Source organism: Hakea prostrata, chromosome 5, assembly GCF_041222555.1.
Source record: "Hakea prostrata isolate BN-2017 chromosome 5, UWA_Hpros_2, whole genome shotgun sequence".
NCBI lineage: Eukaryota > Viridiplantae > Streptophyta > Magnoliopsida > Proteales > Proteaceae > Hakea > Hakea prostrata.
In genome coordinates, this window is record NC_142604.1 from 18,301,813 (window position 1) to 18,321,192 (window position 19,380).

The following is a 19,380-nucleotide window of genomic DNA, read 5'->3' on the forward strand; positions in this document are numbered from 1 at the left end:
GAAGTTCATTGGAATCAACTTAAGTATATCATAATCTTAGTTTTCTCAATCCACTATAGCATGAGCCTTCATGAACTTCCATTAATACTTAACCTGATGTAGTGAACATTCTACCATGTTGGAGGAAAATGTATTGGTTATTATGAGTTGCAGAATTTTCTTATAAATGGTGTTTGATCCATTTTTTATTATGATTAAAACTTCCCCCTTTTTCAATCACTAATTAAAAATAATATTGTGCAGGTAAAAGAATTTTAGACTCAGGATGTGGCGATTGATTGCATCATTCATTACTTTATCCTTGCTAGTAGCAGCTTGCCAGGCTACTATTCCAAGTAAGAACAATTTAATTCAATTTAGCTTGAAAAATATCTATATTCACAATTTGATAAAAAAAATTTATGCAACCTTATGTCTGAAACATCAATTTTTTTGTAGATGTGCTTCGAGCACAGTAGTGGTAACTTCCTAAATCTAAGGAAGCCTTTGGTTCAAACCGTTTCCCTCCTTGAAGGGAGAAAAAAAAATTAGTTCTTTTATTTGTGTATTCTTAATTTTGGGTAAAAGAAAGAAAACACTTTTAGTAGTAAGCATGAGACAACTGATTATTTGCAGGTGAATGAGTGATACGATAAATTATAATAGCTTAATATGCTAGTACTGCATCCATTGGCAATCTGTCAAATTTTAGAATCTAATTCAATCAAGAAAAAACATTATTATTTTAAAAAAAAAAATCATAATTTTCTTACATTTTTACTTGTTCTTGTCATGAAACATGAAATGCAGACATAGGGGTATGCTATGGGATGAAAGGGAATAATCTTCCATATGCACCACAGGTGGTGGACCTCTATTTGAAGTATGGAATCAAAAGGATAAAACTGTACGACCCAAGAGCTGAAGTCCTCACTGCATTGATGGATTCTAACATCCAAGTCGCTGTAGGGATACCAAATAAACAAATTTCCGAGCTAGCCAAGAGTAAAGAAGCTGCTCAAAACTGGGTTGCAAAGAACATAATTCCCTATTATGGAGACATTGAGTTTACTCATATTGTTGTTGGGAACAAGGCAATTCTAAGCAACTTAGGCCCCTTAATAGCACCAGCAATGCTGAACATCAGAAATGTCCTACAACTTCAAGGTATAGATACAATTGAAGTCACCACTGTGATTGACACCGACGTACTCACCAAATTAAACCCGCCTTCCGCCGCTGTCTTCACCGAACAGGCGGCTTCTGTCATGCCTCACATTCTAGATTGCCTGTCTGGGGCTGATGCACACATCATGCTCAATGTGTATCCTTACTATGTCTATGCAGCTGATCCAACAAATGTTCGCCTAGACTATGCACAGTTCACTGCTAAGGGTCCAGTGGTTCATGATAGAAACTTGAGCTATTGGAATCTGTATGATGCCATTGTGGATGCTTTCATTTGGGCTATTGCAGATATGGGATACCCAGATGTGGGAGTTGCCATTGGTGAGAGTGGTTGGCCGGCTGCAGGGAATGGGAAGTTTACAACTCCAGAATTGGCTCAGACTTATAATAAGAATCTCATCAAACATGTTAGGAGTTCTCCTGGCACACCAAAGAGGCCTAACACAAACAATGATATCTATATATTTTCAATGTTCAATGAGAACCTCAGACCGCTTGGTGTGCTACAACATTTTGGTCTTTTCTATCCAGATATGACACCAGTTTATCCCATTTTCCCATATTACTGTTACTAGTGGTACCAGTAATCCTGTCCGCACCCCTAATCAATAATACTGTATCTGCAGAAAACAGAAAATAAAATGTTTTGTTTCTTCGTCTTTGTTGTAACTTGTAAGAACATTCCTTCATCAGTTGATAATGGCTGGTTCAATTTAGTCAGACAAGAACATTATACTGATGACTATTTACATGAAAAAAAAAAAAAGGTTAAAGGAAAAAACTGATGCACATTAATGAATCACAAACAGAACACCAAAACAAATGTCCACCATAAATCATCATAATTATAATATCAAACAAATAAACAAATAAATTGACATATCCTGCACGACTTAAGAGCTTCGTCTATCCTGTTCAGCAGTTCGCAGTACATCCTTTGCCAAGAGGGAGAAAGATTGAGCAGTATCCTGCATCTCTGCACTTCGATTGTTGATACCCTACCCAAGCAACCAAATTTCCAGTTAAAGTAAAATTGTATAAACAAAAATAAAAATAAAAAATCCTCACAGTTACCTGAAACCAAAATAACTCAAATAAGACATAAGGCAATTTATCAATAAACATTAGATTCTCTCCTCTCCCCAGCTGGAAATTTAAGACAATCAGCACAAATTTAATGAGGACTTACCTGCAACTTCCTCAAATTATCCTGGATCTTGTTTTCTGCCAACTTAGCAGTACTTGTATCCTGCGACAAAAGACAAAGCATCCCATTAAGAACAATGCCAATGATTAAGATTGACTGGTTACATTATTTTCCCCAAGAATTTCCATGTTCTTCATTGATCAGTATGCATCTTTCCGTTAATTATGCATTTTCAAGTACCACATGATTCTTTGTAATGGACTGACAATTGCAATCGTTTTCTCATACCAATTTTGCCGATATTATTTCGAGGCAACTTGATAATCATGATCAATAACTTCATGCTTTTGGGGAAACTCATTCAATTCTGTTGATCAGGATTCTAACAATATTTCAGAAATTTTGATAATTTCAACCAACTCTTCTCCCTCCCCCCCCCCCCCCCCCCCCAAAAAAAAAAAAAAAAAGAAAAAAAAAGAAGAATACTATTTTCAGCTCTCACCCAGTCTTTATTACTTTCCTCCTCAAAGTTCTTCAAACTGTCCACATGATCTTGATTACTCGCTTTCAAGCAGCCTTTTATATAGAAGTTCAAGCAAACCAAGAGTCTTGGAATTTTTTCCCCCCTTTATACTACTACCAAGTACCATGTGAACCAATAAAGATAAAGCATCCTTCAACTCCATCTATAGAATGCAACCAAACTGGCAGGTGGAATATAGGGCCATCATATAAAAGTCTCTCTGTATAACAGAATGGAAACATCGAACATGTCACTGGAAGAGCATCTATCAAGTAAGTATTCACCCTTAACACATGATTCTTGCTTCTGGTGCAAATATAATGAAAATGCCAAATGAGGGATGAAAATAATAGACAAGAGGCACAGTGATGCATAATCAAAGGCGCGCGGAAGAAGAATCAGAAAGAAGACCATGGAACAAGGATCAAATGGATCAGTACTGGACCAGGCCAGTTCTTGCCAGCCCTATCAGCCAAGCTAGTCCTAGAAGGCCAAAAGGAAATTAAAACACTTCTCACATAAACAGTGTCACAGCTTCGTATTGACTGAAGTGGGATATTCCTAGAAGAGTTGTGGAGTCCGTTACATAGAGGCCTACAGATGGGGGGATTCAGGAGTTAGTTTAGTTTCTATCTTTAAGATGACATCCTTTAGTATCTAAGTTAGTTATGTTATATTCCTCTGCCATCAGTTGCCAAGTCATTCGTTTCTATTTTCAGTGTAAGATTGCCCAAGGCTCTGTTTGTTCAACAGAAAATTTTTGGCAAATTTTTCATTTCAAACAGTCAATATGTAAATCTTTTACTGATTGAAAATGTTCAAATGTTTGTCTCATCATGGAAAAACAATTTAAAAAGATCTTCAAAATATAAAATTTTACATATGAAGAGAGAAAATTTCCCTGGAATATTTTTAAGGTAAAATTTTATATCAAAACAGACAGAACTTTAGTTGGCAGTCTTCACCCCACCTCCACACCCCCCAACCCAAAAAAAAAAAAAAATCAATAAAATAAAAGAAAAGAAAAAAAAAGAAAGAATTGTGACTGAAACAGATTTACAGAGAAATCAATTTACAAGCCATGTTGCTACTTTTCCAAGAAGTTTTATGATTGCACCCTTTTAGTAGTTTCTATATTTATAAAAACTTTTGGAGAAACCATTACAGGATCCCCCGTTCCATGAAGTTTAAGCTCCAAAATACAACAGAATGCCAAAAGAATGTGGATTGACCTTTTATTAGGTGATAGGACCCCTGAAAGACTGACTAAAATGGTGGAATAGGATTCATTGACTAAACGGCATTTAGCATTTTATCAGTTCCCAGTAAAAACAGATCATTGATGCCACATATTTGGAGAAGGTTTGGACAACAAAGACAATCATGATGGTGATGATGATACTAGTCACCTCATGCATGGTTTATGAAATATTTTGGTCCCACTGACGACTAAAATATTTGCCAAGTCATCTCATATAGTGATCTTGCTTGTAGTGTTTGAGTCAGTTTAAGATCAATGATTGAGCAATGAATATCGTAACTTCCCTACTTACGTAACAAGCACAGTTTCAGACTTCTGGTCATGTCACTGCATATGAATACATATAAATTAAACAATCCCTAACAAGCCAGGCCATTGCTAAATTAGTAGTCCTTGTAAAAGGGAGAATAAATAGTACTCTAGTAAATGTATTTCTCATAAGTGCTCATTCCTAAACGTTATTATGTTATTCTCCTAAGAAAGGAGAGGTCTCAGAGAATTGACAAGTAGAAAAAACTAAGCAAGGGCATAATTACTATGCTTACCCCAGATGAAGGGAATCCGTACTTCTTCTTGATTTGATCAATTGTACCAGCCTTCTCATCTTCATGCTCCTCTTTTGACGATGTTTTATCATTTCTGACCTTGATCTGTTTAAATTTACCTGCAATTAAAAATTTTAGAGACAATAATCCAATGGGTGATATACATGTAGGCATAACTAGAGGTGTACTGCATCATGGACAATCATCAAATTTGAATATTGGACGATCATATTTAAGTACTATCTGCCATTCTTTTAGGAGGGCATATAAGGGTTAGGGCTTCTAAAATCCAAGTCTGAATGATAAAGAAACATGAGGAGCTGAGGTCCATCTGTACTCGTCTCCACCTATGAGATAGCTTGCACTGGAGTCCAACATATCAGAAAGGATAAGTGAAAAGGGTAAAAAGAAGGGTTACAGACAACCACCTCGTACTGAAAAAAGAGATATAATTATTGTACTAATGAAAGAAATTTAATAGAAGTGTAAGCACATCATTGCAGTACTCTCTTTGTATACTTTTCTTCATAGGATACTGGAATGGTTTGAGTCCTTCCTCTAATTATTGTATAACATATTATTGTAGAACATTGAAGAGTAACAATAGTATGAGTCTCCCGGGAACATAAAAAGATACTGGAAGTTCAACACCTTAGATAAAACACGAAGGATTTATTAATGTGATTCAACAACAAGAAGTCTTGTTCCAACTAAATTGGGGTGGGTCAGCTACTGCATCCTTGCTTCTGATCAGCTTTATTGAAGGCCATATGGATACAAGGCCAAAGCACCATATCTTTTCTCACTTCTCCTAAGATTATTTTATGTCTGCCCCTAGCTCTTTTACTTCCTTCAATATGGATCAAGTCACTCTTCCATACAGGGGCATTTAAAAGCCTATATTGAACATGGCCATGCCACCTCAAATGACTTTCTTTTAGCTTTTCATTTATTAGAGCTATTACCAATCCAGTTCTTATATGATCAAGGATCATGATCTGGTCTTGAGGCTGGTTTTGGCCAGCCAAAAAACTGAGATATGGCCAAGATGAGATCATGAGATGAAACCATGTTGAAAGCAAATAGTTTTTGGCTCATGTAATGGGCTGGTCAAAATTGGTTGAATGAAGCCATCGAACCTGGTCAAAACTAGCCAGAATTGTTGAAATTGGGTTTGTTTAGAAATTGATCATGACTTGGCATTTATTGTTCAAAACAATCAAAATTTCAAAATATTGGTCAAAATTACCGAGATTTCAAAGATATTTGAAACTTGTCAAAATGTGGGACTTTATAAAATAACCCATGATATTGGATTTTACTGAAATTTTGGCCCATCTTAGTTGAAACTTGAACAATGAATATGGTCGTATATTCTCCCTAGTTTTTCCACTCATCCATCTCAATTCTCAACATCCTCATTTCTGCTACATCGAGTTTATTTGTGTGGTGCTTCTTAACAGCCCAACATTTTTCACCATACATTAGCTGGTCATATAATGCCTATAAAATTATATTTTTAAGTTTAAAAGGAACATGTCGATCATATAAAACCCCAGCCATACCTCTCCACTTCATTTGTCCTATTTTATTTCTTTGGGAAACATCATCCTCTATATCACCTTTTCTTTATTTATGATTGAGCCAAGGTACCTAAAATAATCGATTTGTGGAATCTCATTTTCATCAAGTTTCACCACTTCATATCGTAGGCATGACCAAAGTTACACATTATATATTCTGTCTTCCTTCTACTTACTTTAAAACCTTTTGATTCCAAAGTTGATCTCCATAGCTCTAACTTCGCATTAATCCCCACTCCATTCTCATCTACCAAAACAATATCATCAATAGAAAGCACAAACCAAGTAACCTCATCTTGAAAGTTTATGATTTATTTATACGATTCCTTCCGCTAAATATTGTAAAAAAAAATAAATTTAGTAGTCACCAAGGTTCGAAATATTTTTGGTGTTTCTTTGGGCTGGTTTCGTGTTCGACCTAATTTACGACCAATAAACACAATGAAAGTGTTATTTCTGCCTAAAACCTAACCCAAAGTGGTGTTTTTTTATTGGCACATGCCCAGCTGTATGCGGACAAATTCAAAGTCTGGAACATGCATTTTCACAAAGGTAAATATGGATATTGTCCAAAACAACACTGAGATTTTCATTAAAATGCAACAACAAATTCAACAACTAGAACTCAATATACAAGTATGTGTCGGGCTTGATCCATCCCCTGGGTCACAAAGGAGTACTTTGAATATTGGACATAAGCAGGCCATGACATGGTATTAATAAAGTTATCCATATAGTCCATCACTAGCCTTCTATAGGTAGTGTTATGCCAAACAGACTTTTGAACCCATGCGAACTATATGGACCAAAGTTTACTGAGTTTGACTTAATTGCCTGCCAGATCCTAGTACTTCTCAAAATTTGGTATCCGAAATCAGCCAGTCGGCTACAATCACATTCCAGGCTTGCTATGACACTTCTTAGAGCTTGGTTCGGAATTAGCCACTTGGTGAAAGTAACATTCCGGAGCTACCTCTTAATAGACTTCTAAACCTTTAGTTGTTGGCAAGATCTCTAGCAAATATGAAGCACTCCCTTTACAGTTGTATGTGTGCTAGAGCGGTGCTTATAAGATAAGCCAGCTTGCCAAAATCTTTTGAGTATTGCTTCCAGTAGGCTTGTCAAGAGTTCAGGATAAGATGTCGCATTTGGTGTTAGCCATGTCGCATTTGGTGTTAGCCATGTCACATCTGGTGTCAGCTTTTGCAGAGACCTATATAGATCTTGTAAAGTGTGCCCAAAAGTTTCCTTTGCCATGGTCCCTTCGATGGGATTTGCAAAGGATTCTATTTGGCCATCTTATGGCTAGCATCAATTGTCTCCATGGTGTTCATCAACTATAAAAATAGGTCTAAGAGGCCTTTGTTTGGTAAACCAAGTTAAAGCCAGAATTAACTCCTGCACATACCCAAGAGCTTCATCTCTTTGGGCATTTACTCCTCTCTATAAGGAACTGTGTTATCTAAAATCTAACTTCACCATCAGAGGTGGCTTCCCTCATGATTTTTCTCTGTTCACAGATTCTTGGTTCGATTGCTCTCGAATGAACCGGAGTAGGAAGATTTTGGAGTAACATTTGGCATCGTCTGTGGGAAAGAACATTTTTCATTCTTTCCTGTGTTTACTATCTCTGGGTAACAATGGCAAGAGATAATTCAGACAACAATGGTTCTAAGTCTCAAAGACAAGCACGTGGTGGGAAGAAGGAGGTATACACTTGAAAAGATGGTCCATCTAAAGATACTTCTCTCTTACCTCCACGTGAAGTGCAAGTCCTTGAGCATGGTATTGCTTTGAATGTGAGTCTTCCCTTGCAGAGAACGACCTCCACCCCAACATGTGATTTTTCCCGGGCACAAGCCTTGGAAAGAAGAATGATGGAGATGATAGGTACCTTCTAGACAATGGTGCCCCCAACTGGTCCTTCTGTAGCTCTTCCAGAGACAGTGGTACCCTTCCCTGTCAATTAGTAAGACAAGGCCCAAGGAGTTGGAGTAGCTTTGCTCCCCAATGACTCTGCGAGGATTAGAGAGGAAGAGAGTGCAACAAGCTACGCATTCCTTCCCTAGAGCCTTTGTTGGAGGTCACCATCCCCAAAAAAATCCAGAAAGAGCATTGTGCAGAGTCCAGTGCTTCGATGAACATGGATGAAGAACCTTATGAATGAATGCTTGTGCAGCTGGATTAAAAGATCCTAGATGAGATGCATGAGGTGCTAACTCAGGATCCTTTCATCCTTGAGATAATGGCAACTTCCTTGCCTTTGGCCGTCCGAACCTCGACTTTCACGGTATATAATGGAATTGCAAACCTTATAGCTCATATTAGTCACTTCAATTCTATAATGACCATGTGTGGTGGTGGGGATGCCATCAAGTGTAGAGGCTTCCCAGCTTCTCTTAAGGGTCCAGCCACAATTTAGTTTTCTTGCTTGCCTAGACATTCTATTCATAACTTCATTGAATTAGGCTATGCCTTTGCCACCCGTTTCAAAAGTGGAATCAAGAAGGACAAGACTAAGGACAATCTCTTGGTATTGAGGGAAAACTACTTTGAGTCCATCCGTGACTTCATAGCATGCTTTAATGATATTTTTATCCTAACAAAGGATCTTGATGACAAAGTAACCTTCATTGCCTTCAATAGACAAGTAACCAGTGAAAGGTGAGTGGCCTCCATTGTGAAGAAAAAGGCCAACACCCTAGCTGAATTGTTGGACTTGAGTTACGAGATGGCCACTATGGAAGAAGTCTTGGAAGCTAACAAAAGTGGCTACAAAAATTAAGGAAAATCCTACTAGTAAAGCGATCGAGAAGAGAGCTCTACCAAAAAACCGGTCAGGGAGAGAAGAAAAACAAGCAGGAGTGGAGAAACCATCGAGTTGATGACGAAGATGAAGAAGCTTTCACCCCACATGAACAACTCAACATCTGCCATTTAGATGTAAGTCCGAGACACTGGGGTGCTCAAAACACCCAGAAACTTACATGATTGGCTAGAGAATAGGGCTGATATGTTGAAGTACTGTCTTTATCGCAAAGACAAGGGGTATCACACGAATGATTGTCGGATGCTGAAAATCAAGATTGAAAAGTTAATTGCCAGAGGCCATTTGGACCAGTTCATCAAGTCTGGGTGTATCGTAGATAGATCACACACTCGGAGGAGAAGCAGAACTCGGCCTAGAGAAAGGGGACAATGCTTGAGGAAAAGCTCCTCGGCTGATTGTAAGAATATTTCTATCCAAGATCGCATAGATCGACTAAAAACACCTTAGTATAATAATGACACAAGATGATGATGAACATACATTTATATAGGATCCATTGGAGACGAAGCGCAGCGGAATATCTTCTTTTGTCTCCCACTAGGAACGAACTTGAGGTGGAAATTGATTCTATGATCAACTTGATGTTAGATCTTCTCCTCTAGACTCCTCCCTATTCACTGGCTTGATGGTATAACTTCTCTGAACTAATGCAAAGAATAATGTGATAATCATTAGGGTTAGAGGAGGGACCTAGCATCCTTTATATAGGCAAATCCGTTAGATCGTCCATCAAGATCTAATGGTCCCTATTAGCCCACACTAGCCAGTCCATATAAGAGTCTTAGTAACCGTATATTACCCATATCAGACCAATAAGAAACCAAATCAAAGTGTAACACAATCGATAGAGCCCATCTTATGTGGAATATTCAATCAATATTCTAACACTGATATCCTTTCACTAGAGGCAGTCCGACACCTCAAGATAGATAAAAAGGCTTTAATGCCCAATGGAACCCTCCTTTATAGATTTGCTGGCAGCTGCACCATTGTGGAAAGTAATATACAACTTGACCTTACAGTTGGCACTTATCCCTGGCAAGTGACTTTACCAACCATGTTTATAGTCGTCCAAATATCTTGGCCTACAATATCATCTTAGGGAGACCAACTCTAAGTGCATTTGGGGCTATAGTTTCACCCCGACACATGATGATGAAGTTCCCTACCAATGAAGGGGTAGGAATGTGCAAAACTAATCAAGGCAATCTAGGTAAGGTAAAACACAATATAGGTTATTGTGGACCAAGTAGGTAAGGTAAAAAACAATATGGGTAAAGGTAGGTAATAATATTGTTGTAGAATGCCATGAGTTGAAGACAAAGATCTGCACAAGTAATATCCATCAGCACATATTGAGTAGATAAGGTACCATTCCACCCCTCACGTGTAGCATTACACGTGGACAATTAATGACAACCAATAACCAATATCCAGTTAAAAAAAAAAAAAAAAATCCCAAGAAATATAGTTTCCAAGTTCTCCTCATAGTAGGAAATGTTGTAATGTGGTAAATATAGTCCAATGGCAAGGAGTTTATGGTATAGATGGGAGTTAATAAAAAATAAAATATGGATGAGGAGGGAGAGTCACAGGTTCAACTATAGATAATCAAGAACAATAAAAAAGCAAAATATGTGTAGTACCAAAGGTGGGTAGAAAAAAAAATTAGAAACAACAGTAGTCAATGGAGTAGAACCTAGCTGATGCTAAATTCAGGTCTGAGATGTTGAAAAAATCTTAAAAGAAACAGAGTAAGTACAAGTCTTTATGAAAAAAAACTCGTAGAAAATTAATTCCACCCATGAAATAGGGAAACAGTTGCCCAGGGATTCAATACTAGGTAGATCGAAACTTAGAGAAAACCCAAAAAAAACTTGTGTAAGAACCATCATGTAAAGGATTGCAAATTGAAACATACAACCAATCTTCATCTGGATTCCCTAGATTGTTAGTAGCATGGATAGGTATTATTTGAGTCCTTTTGTAAGTCATTGTTCACGTGAACAATAAAATCTGTGTTACAACTTGTGAGGCAAGTAATTGTCCTGATGAATGGTACCTTATTCTATATCTACTCAAGATGTGCTGATGGATATTATTAGTGAAGATCTTTGCCCTCAACTTATAGCAAGACTCCAACATTAGAAATAGAAAGTAGAGTAGCATCACTAGCATATACTGTTCATGTAAAAAATCTGTTCACGTGATATTACTGTTCACGTGAACAGTAAAAGCAGATTTTTTTACTGTTCACGTGAATAGTGTCGTGAACAGTAAATAGCCCAAGTGTATATACTTCAACAGTCACCAAAGAAGCAAACCATACAAATTAGTAGCCATCCCAAATAAATCTTTAGAAACCAGCAAAAGATCCTCCGATCTGTAGTATAAACTCATGAACCAGCAGCCCAAAACTTAAAGAAAAATCATAAAATAAATTCTGCATAGTGCATAACATAATAGGGTAAAACAAAAAACTGATCTAAGTAGCACGTTATTTGTAGCAACAGATGGTTGCGTACCAAAACTTGAAAAAGAATAGCAGAAAAATTCTGCAACACAGAATCGAAGAAGTGTTTGCAAAGAAAAACAGATATGCAGAAGGATGTAAAAATGTAGAAAATAATAGATTAAAGTAATCAATCAAGTTTTGGGATAAGTAAGAGGTAAGTAATAGAATAGATCAGTTCATATATTCATTTGATCTAACTATAAAATAAATACAGCAATAGGTGGCTATGCACCAAAGAGAGGAACACTGAAAGAGAACTTCAAAAGAGAATACTAGAGAACAACAGTGTTTTGATTAAAAAAGCTTTGATACCATTTGTTAGAAAACAAACATTAAATAATCAAAACAGCATTTGAACGTGAACAAAGAAAACAAAGAAGAAGAAGAAGATAAGAGAGATGAAGAACCAGCAGAAGAGGCCTGTTATTCTAGCTTAAGAGTCTAGAATCACAAAGCCCTTTTATTTATAACTTCTAATGAATCTAATACAACTTGAGAGACAAGTAATTGTCCTCTAGAAAAAGGAAACAAAAAATTACAGCTTTAGTAACTTCCTAGCTCCTAAAATAGAAAGTTCTGAAAATAGAAACTACCACCAAAATAGAAACTATGCTTTCTAAAAACTCCCAAACTTATGTAGCAAGACTCCTACATTAGAAATAGAAAGTAGAATAACAAATAGCATAATACTGTTCATGTGAATAGTTCACGTGAACAGTAGCATGAACAGTAAAAACAGATTTGACTGTTCACATAAATAGTACCGTGAACAGTAAAATAGCTCAAAGTGCGTATCCTTCAACAATTATATTTTCCCATAAAACTTCTTTTGTATTAGATAAGAGCAAAAGATTAGAATTCCAACAAATCCAAGACTTCCAAATTTGAAGGTGTTATGTTTTGTCAAACTTTGTTTAGTGTACATGCGAATGGTGTCAATATTGAATGACAATATTTTTGTTTCATCTATAAAAACAAATGAATATTTTACTACACCTTCAAATTTTAACAATGTTTTACTTTTACCATATTAAGATGTATGGGATTTTTGGATTTGAGAAAGACCCCAAAATTGAAAAGGTGGAAATTGTGTATCAAAAGAAAAAAAAAGGGGGGGGGGGGATTTCACCTATTAGTGAAAATCTTTTTTATTTTCTCTTAAGCCCCCTTTTCTTTTAATTTTATTTTTTGACGATCTCTATTGGATTCATATAGTGGGTATTTGCTTATTTATGAATAATACTTAAAAATGATGTTTGGCATAAGTAAGTTCCAAGATCTGAAACCAGTATAAAAAGCGTGCAGTGTCTTGCAATAAAGCTACCAACCACCCAGCCTTAAAAAAACACCTAGATGCCCAGGCGTTGTATAACTATGATTGTTACATTTGGACTCAAAGCAAAGTCTTTTTGACAGTCAAAGAATACGTTTTCTTTAATGGCATTATTTGATCGAGGTTATTGAGGTGGAATTGATCAAGTGATGCATTTCAACATCAAAAATAGATTTTACCTAGAAGAGAAAGATGGGATGTGGTCTTAAAAAAAGACTAGAATTGACAAAAATAACAAAGTATATGCTACTGAGAAACACATAAATAATTTAGCAGTTGGTATTTACCTTTAATTGCTTGAAATTTTCTGGTCAGCTGCTTATTTAGAGCTGGAATCACGTTATGGGCCTTTGAACTGTCTCCAGGGTCTTCAAGGTCAATATCATCTTCAAAGCCAGAAGAGTTAAATAATCAACAGAAGGAAAGACTAAATGGCTAGGTTTTTGCTTTTATGGATTATTCCATAGAGGTAACTGACATGCATAATAGCCATAATGTGGTATGGCTAAAAAAGAGTTATTTAACTATCAAAATGTTGCAAGTAAATTGGCTGTTTAAATTGAAAAAATAAAATCCCCATTTCCTGTGCTATCATCCAAAGGTGCATAAAAATAACCAACACAATGCTTAAATCAGACATATTTATGGTACAAAGTTATTTAAAAAAGAAAGCAAGAAAGAAAAAAACTGCTCCATCAACACAGAAGATTGTATGCCAAAACAAGATATGAAAAAATGGAAAAGGTGGCATGATTGGGGCTAGCATACCTATGCTCAGCTCAACATCACCTTCATCCACAGTCAGGCTCTCTCTGTTCTGTGTGACCACTGGAAAATTAGCAAGTGAAAATATGGTTGACAATGCTTCAAAATTTGCTTTGGGGTCTTCCACTTCTGCATTTGATCCATGCTTTGCTTTATTTCCTGTTAAATCTTTCATTACAGAGCTCAATATACCCTGGAATCCACATGATTATACTTTTAGTATGTACACAATATGCTAACATAGTATTAATACCACAGGCCAGACATGTGCATACCTTTCTCTTTTCTTTATGGATAACAGGTCTACAGACAGAACCTTCTAAATGCACGAGATCCTTTTGGTAGACTTGGCTTATAGACTCCAGAAGCCTAAATGGGAGGAAAAAGAAAATATACAAAATCAACTTGTTGGCTGGACAGAAAGGGGAAAAAAACTTTGAACAACATCTTTATTTAATTCTTTGCTTTTATTTATTTATTTTATTCTTTTTTTAAGTTATTGATACTGTTCTTTCAACTTAAGAGAAGTGGTGAGAAAGGATATGTATAGCTTAGCCCTTGTATCCAGCATGGCCTCAAATAGAGCTGACTGGAAGGCAAGAATCCTTGTAGCCGAACCCATTTAGTTGGGACATGGCTTGTTGATGTTGATGTTGAGACTATTGTTTCAACTAGGTATCCATCCACATGATATTACTCAATGTAAATGGAAAAATGAATCAATTGCCCAAATATGGTGATAAAAGTATGCACCAAGTAAAGGATACTTGAATGAACACATGAATAGAAATAAAAACAAATCAACGGCCTGAACACATGATAAAAGTACATCATTCATTTGGATGCACGGGCCTTATTCAATGTGTTTCATCTTCTGGACATAAATGGTTTGTTACCTTTATTGGTTGCCTAGTAGAACTACATGGGTGTATTTACTTAAGTAAAAGAGCAATGGGTTCCACTTGTTTTCATACTTCAAGATGTGAAAACTCAGTTTGAGGTGACCTTTGGTTTGATACTGGGACCAAGTACAATGTTGGGGAATTACAATTTTATCTTACTGATCATGGACACTCTTGCTCATATTTGAATGGATGAACATAAGAATCAACATCTTTTGGAAGTTGCCTGCTCCCTAATATTTACCATGAGTGTTCCTGGTTTTTTTGGGGTTAATGTAGTGCTTCTGGCTACGTATCTCATTCATGGGCTGCCTTCCCATATATTCAGCAAATGCTCCTCCTTGATCTATTGTTCAGTCTTGCATCCTTTACTATTCCACCCAAGGTTTTTAGGTGGGTTGCTTTTGCTTGAACCAACCACATTCATGGCAAGCTTGATCTTGTAGGCTTTGTGCATTTTTCTTTGGTGCTCTGCTACTTGTAAGTGTTATCATCTGCTGTTGCAGCTCTAGCCTGTAACTAAATCATTATAAGTAAAAGCCATGGCCTCTACCACATTTTAGGGGCTTGACCTGTGTCAGAAGATGGTGGTCAGCCAACAGAGAAGTTAACTCGCCTATGTAGTCATTGTGGCAAACTGATCATCTAGTGGACACTTGTTGGGCTAAGCACCGGAAACTAGAGTGGGCCAAATAACATGCCAACCATGCTGTATCTGATGGTGGTACGGAAACAGTGACATCTAATGATAATGCTTTTGGGTCTCTAGAAATCTATCTAAGACTCTGCAAGATGACGTGAGTGAGGTACTTTGACACATGCAGAATATTGAAACATTGGTACTTGGCAACCCTCTTTCATGCAGACAACCCAGCTTTACTTACTTCTATGTCCACCCCTTAGATCATCAATTCATCGGCTTCTGCTCATATGACTGGTAAGTTATCCATGTTTAATTCTCTCTCTAAATTGACTATTAATAGTTCTATTGTTATTGCTAATGGGACCTCTATCTTAGGTTCTGGAAGTGCTTCTTCCACACCTTCCCTTTCATCAACATCATTTCTGCATGCTGCTCACTTTGCTTTTAATCTATTATCTGCAAGTCAGTTGATTAAAGCACTGAATTGTTCTGTAGCCTTTGCCACTACCAATTGTGTTTTTCAAGATCTTCACACAAGGAAGTTGATTGGTGGAGGGTGTAAGCAGAATGGACTTTACTGTCTAGACTATGCTGTCCTAACTGCTGCTCTCTCTGATAAAGGCATCTCTGCATTTCAAAGTCATTGTCATCTAGGTTAGCTTTCCTTTGTTAGGTTGCAACTCTTATTTCTATCTTTTAAGTCCTTGTCCAAATTAATGAGGCGTGGGAGTTAGGGAAGCATCATCGTCCTATGTATCCTCCTCACTTTGTCTCTTGCAGTGAGACTTTATTTTCCTTAGTTCACTCTGATTTGTAGAGTTAGTAGCAGATATAGGTTTTGATATGTTGAGACTTTTGTGGACGACTTTTCTCGTCTTACATGGGTGATCTCTTAAAGGATAATATCCGGTCTGATTGGAGGATTACCATATCTGCATCTAATTTGCTTGCACAAAGATCCGGTTTCTCCTGAATGGATAGAAGTGCAGATTTAGATGCAGATATCAGCTATCCAATCCCGAGATTGGATATGCTATCAAGTTTTTTTTTTGGGTGTGTGTGTGTGTGTGTGATGGTGGCGTGCACATAGCATGCATCAGGCCAGTGGGTTCAGGTCGGTCATGGAAAACAATGAAGTCCAGCACTTGATTGCATAACAATTAATCATGCTGTACCAAAAAGGGATGCACCAATCATCCATAGCAAGTGAGTTGACACAAAAATCTTAAGCTCTCATCAGTGTCCTAGACATGAACAGATGGCCTATATATAAATAAAGAAAATGTCACTACTAAAGGAAGCCATGTCAAGCATCTATCCATTACCTATAGATTTCAATGCCAGAAAGAACAGACACGAAGAAGACTTCTTGATCACCATTCACCTGAAGCCAGAAAATGGTTTTGCACTTTGAGGATTCAAGGAACAACTGAACCCAGTGAAATAAAGAACTGGATAAATAAGATGTCACATTAATTTTACCAGAATGAGTTCTCCATTAAATGAAGAGCATATTGGACTGTCTGACCAAGATGTTGACTTTGAATTTGAAAATGTAAAACCTCTGATTGAAGTTTCCTTAATAAGAGATAACTCTGGCAGAGACCTGAAGTTCAGAATAGAAGGTTAAAACAACTATCTAGTACACAAAATGGAAGATATTTTTGTTCAGGAACCCGGCCATGCTCGCCGACAGAACATTTCCCAATACAAAACACGAATTAATTATCAGGCAAATAACAGAAACTTATACGGGAGACTAGCCATAAAATAATCTGATGAAACACAAACAGATAAAGAGTACCATTCGGCACAAGAAGTCATACAATTTAAGAAAAATAAAATTACATTTAAACCCCCGGTGTTTGCAAACAATTATATTTACACCCCCTAGAATTTACTCTATTATGTTTGCACCCCTTTGTGTTTTGAGTTCTATAACAACCATAACCCTAAAATTAGAATGATAGGGTTAAGTGACAAGTCAGCATCCACTGTTTTTCAAAATTCCCAAAATTACCCTTCTTTATTTCAAACCCTAAAAGATAAGGCATATTCAAACCAAGGTATGAAACATCGCCTGGTATCGGGGTTTTGCCCCTTGGCGAAACAGGCAAAACCTCGATATGTCGGCGATATTTTGCCGACATCAGAATGGGGTTTTGCCGCTAGAGGGATGAATGGAGTAGCAGCCTGCAAAATTGCTTTGGAATTTTGACTTTTTGCAGACATAATCACATAAAACCTTTACTAGCCTTCATCGCCATCATCTACGGTCAAGAGACTCAAACAAATCAAGGAAAAGACTGATTGTAGATAAGCAAAATGATCCATGAACCTTACGGTGGTTCACCATGGAAGAGTGGTTGATTGTCACTGCAAACGCAAACCACGGCAGCTGCCAGAAAGGATTTGGGGTTCCAAAGTCCACAGCATTCCTTGGTTGCCAACGTTGCAGCAAGAGACTCCAGGGTTCAAAGGTTTGGGAAGAAGAAGAGAAGGAACGATACAAAAGGAAGGTTTTCTACAAGCAATATTTTTTGATGGGATTGCATGGGTAATTTCCACTGCTTGCTACCCCCATTACTCTGCAACTCAGAGGATGGCTGGTCTGTTCCTGAGACTAAAAAGCGAGAGAAAGAAGATGAGAAACCGAGAAAACTGAAGAGATTGATATTTTCACAATTTATTGCGATATTTTTTGAAGTTATCGGCGATATATCAAACTTTCGCAATATTTTCGTCGATTTATCTCCTGATTTTGGTAAATTTCGTATCGCCGCCCATTTTATATCGCTAAGCACCGAAAGATTTTTCCTTCCTCAATTCAAACTGTAGTACTTGGCTGAACTATTAGTAGAAGTTTAATGTTCTCATATTCAAACATGACATCTTGAATCCTTAATAAAGAAGATTTATCTAAGCAGTTTCCTAAAAGTCTCCTAAAAAGAAATGGATTCACCCTAAAAATTGACTAACTTTTATGTATATATATATTTTTTTGTAAAACTTGGATTAAGATTCAATAGGGGTAAATATGTCTTTCTAATTTTTTATGTTTAAAACTAACGGTGTTATGCACAAGGGGACGTTCATAATAGAATAAATTCCAGGAGGTGTAAATGTAATTGTTTGCAAACTGAGGGGGTGTAGATGTAATTTCTCTTTAAATAAAGATACCTAACAACATAAATGCATGATGTGATAATCTGGCCATTATGTATTTTTTGTAATCTGTTGGCATTTACATCCATACAAGTACTAAAATGTATAATCATCTCTTTTTCTTATCTTAGTCAACCTTGAAGCCTCAAAGCTAATCATATAAACCTACAAATCTAACTAAACCGAGGCTCAATTCGTGATTCCATGTCTTTCAAATTTAGGTAGATGCTTGAAGCAATTCTTTGATGCATGGGTTTGGATGGGAAGGGGAATTTTTTTTTTTTTTTTTGGGGGGGGGGGGGGGTGGGGTGGGGTTGGGATGGGAGAGGGGAGGGAGGGAGGGAATGTAGGCAAGACAATGACAACTTATATATAATGAAACAGTAAATACACCTAAATGGGACTACATTTTGCAAGTCAAAGCTCCCATGTAACAAATGAAGCTAGTAGATTTGACATGGGTTCCTTTCCTATAGGTGTGTAACCTTGCATTGATGAAAACAACACTTTGTTTAAAGTTCTTGCCAAACTTCTGTGAACCCTAGATTCCCTTTTTAGAATCCACAAAACCTACCCAAGTGTATTGTTTCTTTAAACTCAGCAACAGTCGACCATAAATGGAACACTAAACCTTCCTGATAGACTCCCCTACTTTGATTTGACATAATCTAGTTTCTCTGAAAAACAAAAAAACATAACTTATCCCTACCATCAAACCTTTAGTACAACCAAACTCTATCCCTAGTTTTGGCCTAAAACCCTCATGAATTATTCAGCCATGCTAGTTCATCCCAAATGCTGGATACTGGTTCCTAGTAAGTCTGCTGCCAATATAGGATTACATCAAGTTGTCAAGGCAACCTGAGGCACAGGAGGGGTGCCTTGGCGACATGAGTTGACTAGGCATTGACCAGACACTCTAGGCATGTAGTAATTAGTATATGACTATATGTATGATAACAATGACCATTATTATATAATTATGCTTATATGCAACATCG

General features: G+C 37.0%; 1 protein-coding gene and 1 pseudogene across 1 annotated transcript in view; one reads left to right on the forward strand and one right to left on the reverse strand.

The window, feature by feature from the left end:
* Positions 1–265: 265 nt before the first annotated feature.
* On the forward strand, positions 266–1,742 carry LOC149015581 (putative glucan endo-1,3-beta-glucosidase BG4 pseudogene; annotated as a pseudogene).
* Positions 966–19,380, reverse strand: part of DAW1 (Transducin/WD40 repeat-like superfamily protein) — a 72,858-nt gene continuing 54,443 nt past the window's right edge. The window contains 8 exon segments of the mRNA XM_089156394.1: positions 966–2,165; positions 2,357–2,416; positions 4,644–4,762; positions 13,192–13,290; positions 13,673–13,862; positions 13,945–14,038; positions 16,540–16,598; positions 16,697–16,820. Coding sequence (XP_089012520.1) covers positions 2,061–2,165; positions 2,357–2,416; positions 4,644–4,762; positions 13,192–13,290; positions 13,673–13,862; positions 13,945–14,038; positions 16,540–16,598; positions 16,697–16,820 — 850 coding nt within the window. The 3' untranslated portion in view covers positions 966–2,060.